Source organism: Mytilus edulis, chromosome 14 (genome assembly GCF_963676685.1).
Source record: "Mytilus edulis chromosome 14, xbMytEdul2.2, whole genome shotgun sequence".
NCBI lineage: Eukaryota > Metazoa > Mollusca > Bivalvia > Mytilida > Mytilidae > Mytilus > Mytilus edulis.
The window spans coordinates 66694081-66701965 of record NC_092357.1 but is presented as its reverse complement, the minus strand read 5'-3'; the positions used below and the strand labels follow the sequence as shown (position 1 = coordinate 66701965).

Here is a 7885-nt window from a genome sequence, read left to right as displayed (position 1 = left end):
TCGAAGTGTGAACAAACCAAACAAACATAATAGGTGAAAGTGTCAAAATAGGTGTGCAACAATCAACATTGTGTTATAATCTTAATCACTTTAAAAACTAAAATATATGTAACAAAAACACAAAGCACATAAGCAAAAAAGAAAGACACAAATACAAAAGTGTATCTTCGCACATTAACACAATAACAGAGCCACGTCAAAATGAATATTACAAAAAATACTCTTAACAAAAAAAGAAATATTAAATAATATAAAAAAAATACTGTACCACAATATCAAAAAATCAAAAATTTGAAATTGATACTATACGCCGGTAGAGCATTGGTAAAAGCTAAACAATATAAATACGTCAAGGAACTACTTTTCGAGTTATTATATTTTCTTTTTAAAATATGACAGGAAAGGATGACTCTGATCTTTACATTATGTTTGCATTGGGTCTCAAATCAAAAGAGAGGAAATCAAGGTCAGGGGTATACCCCCATCTGGAATTGTACAATCGCAGTAAATAATTTGTCTAGTGCTTTGCCCAAATCTGCAATGTATTGGTTAAACCTTTAATTTATATAAAGAAAACTTAGTTATTCATTGCATTTTCCAAAATGTTTTAACAAATACCAAATATTTGTGCCTTTAGAATTAATTTTTCAAAAAAAAAAAATTTAAGGGGAGATAACTCTTTTAGTACAAAATGTGTAATGGACATATAGTGAATTTTTCATTTTTTAACTTTCTGCAAGAAAACAAGCTCGGTGACACCATTTTTTATTTTTTTTTAAATGTATTATAAACCTATTTTTTCATATTTTATTTTAAAATACTGTCTTATAGATGGTTTTTTTATGAATCAACTAAGCAAATTTTTGCAATTTTGAACGACTCGTACCTTGAAAAATAGTGCGGTGGCCCATGCTTTTTATCATTTTTATTAAAAGCATCGTTAAATGTTCATTTTGGCAACGTATGACAAAATTCTTTCATTTTTTTGTCTATACCCCTGAACTACTTTAAATTCTGGTAAATTACCTTTTATGAGCTATTAAGTCCATTTATCTTGTACTGTTTGAAAAATTTATAGGGGTTAATAACGCATTAATGGTGACGTCATCTATTAATGTTGTTGTGTTTCATTGTTATTTTTCAACAAAACGCAGCAGAAAAAGTACGAAAAAGATAAATTCGTTATTCGGTTAACTACTGACCCTCTACAGCCTCATCCCCTATGGATTTTACTAATCCTCTGTGGATCCGTAGGGGGTCAAAAGCGAACCATATAAATTATAGTATTCCCTTTGCGTGTCTTTCTACGTTATTTAATTGAAATTTACAAACTAACATTTATTCTATGAACAGTTGGTTTTCATTTAGAAATTGAAAGGATGAGTTTTGTTTATAAGGAATTAAAAAATGACTATCTGGCGAATCAAAGAAAACGATATACGATCACAGAGTTAATGGAATGCAAGATTGAAAAATTATCACCTTTTCACATCTCTGAAACGAAGGGAATCAATTACCTCAGTAGTTGTTGTGGAAACTATTCGAATGTCTATTCTTCAACAAGACAAAAGAGGGACGAAGGATACCAAAGGGACAGTCAAACTCATAAATCTAAAACAAACTGACAACGCCATGGCTAAAAATGAAAAAGACAAACAAACAACAGCGCACACGACACAACATAGAAAACTAAGAATAAACAACACGAACCCCACCAAAAAACTAGGGGTGATCTCAGGTGCTCCGGAAGGGTAAGCAGATCCTGCTCCACATGCGGCACCCTTCGTGTTGCTTATGTGATAACAAATCCGGTAAATGGTCTAATTCGGTAGGTCACATTCATGAAAGGGAAGGGGATTGTAGTTACGATGTAAGGAACATATCCGATATCATTTGTTAAACGGTTATTCCATAACGGTCAACCAACTCGTGATGGCGTCCGTAAAATTTACGAAGGGATTTCCGGCTTTTTATTGTTTGTGTACTTAATAGAAGAATGTATTATTCTTCTATTGTTCCCTGTTGTTCAAAAGAAGAGTAATTGTACAGTTCATAGACCTAGTAAAGAACTTTCAGAGATATGCGTATATAAAAGTTGAATGACTCGCTCTTTTTTGTTCTTCGGTAAATAAGTGTAAGCTGAAAACATAAAAAATGAATGGATTACCGAAAGAGATTTTACCGCACAAACAATATTGAAATATGCCTCTGCAATTTCCGGAGGGTTTAAAGCACCGATTTCTGGTCAAATAATAAAACACAGCCCAATGTAAATATGTATACATACGTTAATATATTTTCATGATTTTTTGGTATTTATACCTAGGAGTTTAGGTAATGTTCAAATATCAGTAATAGGAGTTTTTTAGGTGTTTTTTTTTCTCGTTTGTTTATATAAATATCTTGTTTTGTTTTGTATGCATTTCTTGTTTTTTGTGGGTTTTTTTTTCAATTTGTTTAGTAAGGTTATCACTGAGATGGTTGTTCGTTTCATCCATGCTCGCTATTCTCAATAATCAATAATGATAAAAGCTGCAATAAACACCACTCAATAAATCAATCAATCATTTAAACAAGTGAAGGTAGTCTGCTTTATACTATTTACTCCACAAGGTCGATGCCACTGCTGGTGGACGTTTCGTCCCCGAGGGAATCACCAGCCTAGTAATCAGCACTTCGGTGTTGACATGAATATCAATTATATGGTCATTTTATAAGTTTCCTGTTACAATACTTTACATTTGTCGAAAAACTCAGAATTTTCTTATCCCAGGAGTAGAAGAAAAGAGGTACGAAAGATACCAAAGGGACAGTCAAACTCATAAATCTAAGACAAACTGACAACGCCATGGCTAAAAATGAAAAAGACAAACAAACAACAGCACACACGACACAACATAGAAAACTAAAGAATAAACAACACGAACCCCGCCGAAAAACTAGGGGTGATCTCAGGTGCTCTGGAAGGATACACAGATCCTGCTCCACATGCGGCACCCGTCGTGTTGCTTATATGATAACAAATCCGGTGAATAGTCTAATTCGGTAGGTCACATTCAGGAAAGGGAAGGGGATTGTAGTTACGACGTAAGGAACATATCCGATATCATTTGTGATACGGTTATTCCATAACGGTCAACCAACTCGTGATGGCGTCCGTAAAATTTACGAAGGGATGATTTCAACTTCACCATCTGGAACTCTTGGTTTAATAGCTTCCTTGTGAGCAGCAACCCTCTATCAAGAAAATCATGATAGGAAATGCAAGCACGGGAATATCGTATCAATTGGGAGATATATACCCCGTATGCAGGTGCTACTGGAATGTTGCTACTTAGAAATGGAAAGTTCACAATTGGAAAGCTGAAATCATCTCTTTTGTCGTAAAGTTTTGTTTTTAACCGACCCTCATTGTCAATTTCTAGATGTAAGCCAAGATATGAGGCCGACTTAACTGTATCTGTAGTATCCTTTATCTCTAGCTCGATTGGATAAATGCGTTCCACATAGTCACCAAATTTTGAATTATTTAGTGAAAAAACATCATCTATATAGCGAAAAGTAGAGTTAAAGGATAGTGCTAACTTTTTATCTTTCTTCCTAAGAAGTTCCTGCATGAAGTCAGCCTCAGTAGATTACCTTAGCTGTATTTGGCAACATTTTTCAAATGTTGGGTCCTCCATGTTCTTCAACTTTGTACTTGTTTGGCTTTATAACTTTTTTGATCTGAGTGTTACTGATGAGTCTTATGAAGACGAAACGCGCGTCTGGCGTATTGAATTATAATCCCGGTACCTTTAATAACTAATTATAAATATTTGTTACAATTGTACGTTTCAAAAAGCATTCTGTGCTCGAAATGTTATTTTAGTTCCCGAGAATATTCACGCATTGCATCTATATCACATAAATCACTCGTTGTATAACAAACGGTAGGTTTTCTTATAATAGTGAAATTTCTAATTGTAAAAACCCACATTATAATCTAGGATTAAAATGATATAAAGTAATATTTATGTGCGAGATTAGACATTAAAAATGATTAATATACCTGTCTGGTTCAATAGAATAAAATCTTCAAAGGTCTTAAAAGTTAGTAGCTCATTAGGTCAGCTTTAGTTAATAAATGTTTATATGATCAAAACATTCCAATAATTAGTTCATTAGTTTTAAGAAAATCCTCTTATAATATTCTTTTGATCTTAGTAAATACGTGACAAATTATAATTATTTTTACTCTAAAGGCGTAGTTAAGCATTGAGTTGTGCTAATAAAGTTTATTTCAAAGAGTAAAGATAAATATGAATTTTGACTTTTATGTCTAGATATTTTAATTTAGGAACTGATGAAAAAAGAAAATAATCATCAGTTTTGAATAGTTGACAATAATATAATGGCACCCGAGGGTAGCTCTATAGTCAGTACTTACGTACTGATATAAAATATGCCATATATAGAGTTTTCTCGTTGGCAATCATACTCTATCTGGTTAGATCTATGTACTGTGATATATTGCACGTTTGAAGATCTATAAGTTAGTGGGAAATTAAGGTTTCAGTTCCCTTTATTCAAAGTTGATCTGCACTGGGTTTTTTTGGTTTATTATTTTAGGGTGAGTAATTCTCCTCAAAATTTTAATGTTTGATCGTATACCGTACAACTTTTGCATTATCTGGCTTTGAGTGTTCGTAATGGATGTCAGTCTAGAAAACAAGCGTTTTGAAAGTGTTTGATTTATTACGTGCTGTTTTCATATTGTTTTTTATGAACCTATTTTGTCTACATAAAAACATATTTTTGGTTATTTAAACGTCTTTTTATTGAACAAATTAGAGAATATTAGTAATATTTATAGTGGGATGTAATTAAGTTTTTGAAATATTGATTTCATATCAATAAAATTAAACAAGTTAAGGTGGAACTAGTACACTACAAAAAGATAACTCTGTTAAATTAGCTAACCTTTTTAATCATGTTGTAATGATAAGGAAATATCAATCTTCTCAAAGATCTAACTTAGTGTTTGTCAAAAGGCTGCTATATATCCAACCATTTTTTTCAGAGAAAGTGATTGGTTAAAGTCTTTTGGAATATTTTTTTTTTTTTCAAAGGGTAAAGGTAAATGTTTTGTCAATATTTAAAAAAATTAAACAACAAATTTAATTTTAGTCAAGGTCTTGGGTACCACCTTTAATGAGATGATTTTAACAAACCAATCAAAGAATGATATTGGAAAGCATTTCCGTTCAACTAATTGTACAAAGTACATTGCTGATGTAAAATAATGGTAAACATAATAGTAATAATACATGCTCGATGAATACAAACAAAAAGATATGTAGACGAGATTGTGTTGATGAATGAAATATATCTGAGGACTTTTGTAAAACCTACCCATAGTTTGGTACTTTCCCTTACAACCAGTATCTTTGTACTTGTATTAGATAAAATCACCATATGCACACAATTACGCAAACATAGCGATATCAATAAAAACAAATATAAAAAAAAGATAAAACGAAATGTTTATCATTTCTATTGAAAAAAAACATAACTTTAACTTTAGTTTAACCCATCAATTTGTTTTGACTCTATTGGGATCATGTTTACTCTTACAACAATGTACATGTTTAGGGATGGAAGTTGTTTTCATCATTTAGCCATCTTCTGCTCTAGATATAATAATATAATAATATATATCTTTTTATAATAAGACCTTTTTCCTTTAATATTCGTTCTTGGGATGACAGATCATTATGTATTTAACCGTTTTTAATGTTTTACTATTTGTATGAATGCTCTTATACTATGTGTTGGTATACGGCCTTGTGATGAGCCGCGTGCGATCGGTTTACTAAGTTTGTATTTAATCTAGCACAAAACATTGATATGTACTAAACGAGGTTATCATCAACGTATTGAATTGTAATCTTACATGTATTTACATAGACGTTAAACTGAAACAATATATTAGAAGTGATTACAGTTTAATAGTTGTGTTTATAATGAAATATGTGTTGTTGCTGTCTACTATTTTCTCGGTTAGTACGGGATTGTTATTGGATAATGAAAATCCTCAACATGGAACCGAAAGTAGTACTTATCTTTTAGTTTCTAAATATTTATCCGGTCAGCGGACTATTCATCATGAAATTGAAGAGTTGCGTAGCCAACACGAATTGTCCATTAACTTACTAACATCTCAGTTGAAGACTAAATTTGAAGAACTGGATACTTTAATGTCAGCAAAATCACCAGGAAACAATTCTTGTCAGACAACAGTGGAACACCTTGAGGAAACAGTTCGTGAATTGAATGAAAATAATACTAGATTAGAGCAAGATGTCTATGAATTACAGTCAAAATACACTACCCTTAGCAGAGCATTTGAAAACAGAACAATCGAGCTTAACCATAAAATAGATGAATTGTATCGTTTAAAAACCACCCAACAACTTCAAACAGTGAACTATATACAAAACAAGGTACAATTCCTAGATTCGTCTGTTACGTCATTGCTGAGTCGTGAACAAGCCCGAAATCAGGATTTCTTGGCTTTGTATAATATGACTAAACAATCCCAAGAATCAATTACGTCACTCCAGCACGATGTCAGCAAACACAATGACAAAGGTATGGTACAATAGATTTATTTCTAATGCCGGTCAATTTTCATGTTTGTTGACGAGGCTTTTGACTTGAGACAAGCCCATGCAATTGAATATATGTTTTAACTTAGGTTTTTTAAAGGTCCTTGTCCCATTGTTCATATAAATTTTAATACAAGAATCTTAAAGACAATGCCATTGGTTCTAAATATTTGCCATGTCATTTTCATGTGTTTATACCAACTCAATAAAACGTTTTGCTAGGAAAGATTGTGAATCCATATACACATACCATAATTGTTGTTGACAATATATTTACATTCTTGAAATATTATTATGTTAATATGCTACTTCGTCCTTTATGTAATAAGAATACTTTTTTTTCAGTTGCCTACTTTGCATGCCGTAAACTCCGAACAACATTTGCTGGAGGTGCAACACTGATATTTGAATCAACAAAAACGAGTGTTGGAATAATGAATTCGTCTTCAATCCAAACTACTGGTCAATTCAATTGTACAGTGCCTGGTATTTATCATATATCCGTAGCATTAACTACTTACTCAAGTGAAGCAGTCTTCCTAATATTGAAAAACAAGAACGAGTTAATAAAAGGGTGGGTAAATGAATATAATACTCAGCATACGTATTGGCAGTTTGTAACAGCCGTGGCATTAACGGAACTCAATATTGGGGACATACTAGACGTAACAGCTCATCCATCTACACATGTCGTTGTTGAAGGAAGTGACTTTTCGTGTATAACCATCGTTAAGATGCTCTAAAGACTCACAAGTGAACTATAATGTCCAGAATTATATGCAATTATTCCACATAATTAAACTTTAAATATTCTACAACAGTGCTACAATCGAAACAGTCTTTGATTTGTTAGTCTTGTATTATTTTAATTTTAGTTTCTTGTGTACAATTTGAAAATTAGTATGGCGTTCATTATCACTGAACTAGTATATATTTGTTTAGGGGCCAGTTGAAGGACGCCTCCGGGTGCGGGAATTTCTCGCTACATTGAAGACCTGTTGGTGACCTTCTGCTGTTGTTGTTTTCTATGGTCGGGTTGTTGTCTCTTTGTCACATTCCCAATTTCCATTCTCAATTTTATTATTTGACTGAAATGTTCATCAATTTTGTTTTAATTTTGTTTTTACATTTTTCATTAAACAAAAAACCAACAATAATATTTGAAAATCACAAAGTTATTGGTCACATTATTGTCTAACTTCCTTAATAGCATTATAGGGAAAGAGCAATCGAAC

General features: G+C 32.2%; 1 protein-coding gene across 1 annotated transcript; it reads left to right on the top strand.

Annotated features, from left to right (window-relative positions):
- Positions 1-5931: 5931 nt before the first annotated feature.
- Positions 5932-7478, top strand: LOC139502929 (uncharacterized). The gene is made up of 2 exons (XM_071292598.1): positions 5932-6633; positions 6996-7478. Exons 1-2 carry the CDS (start codon positions 6006-6008, stop codon positions 7391-7393), a joined length of 1026 nt encoding a protein of 341 aa, XP_071148699.1. The 5' UTR covers positions 5932-6005; the 3' UTR covers positions 7394-7478.
- Positions 7479-7885: the final 407 nt, after the last annotated feature.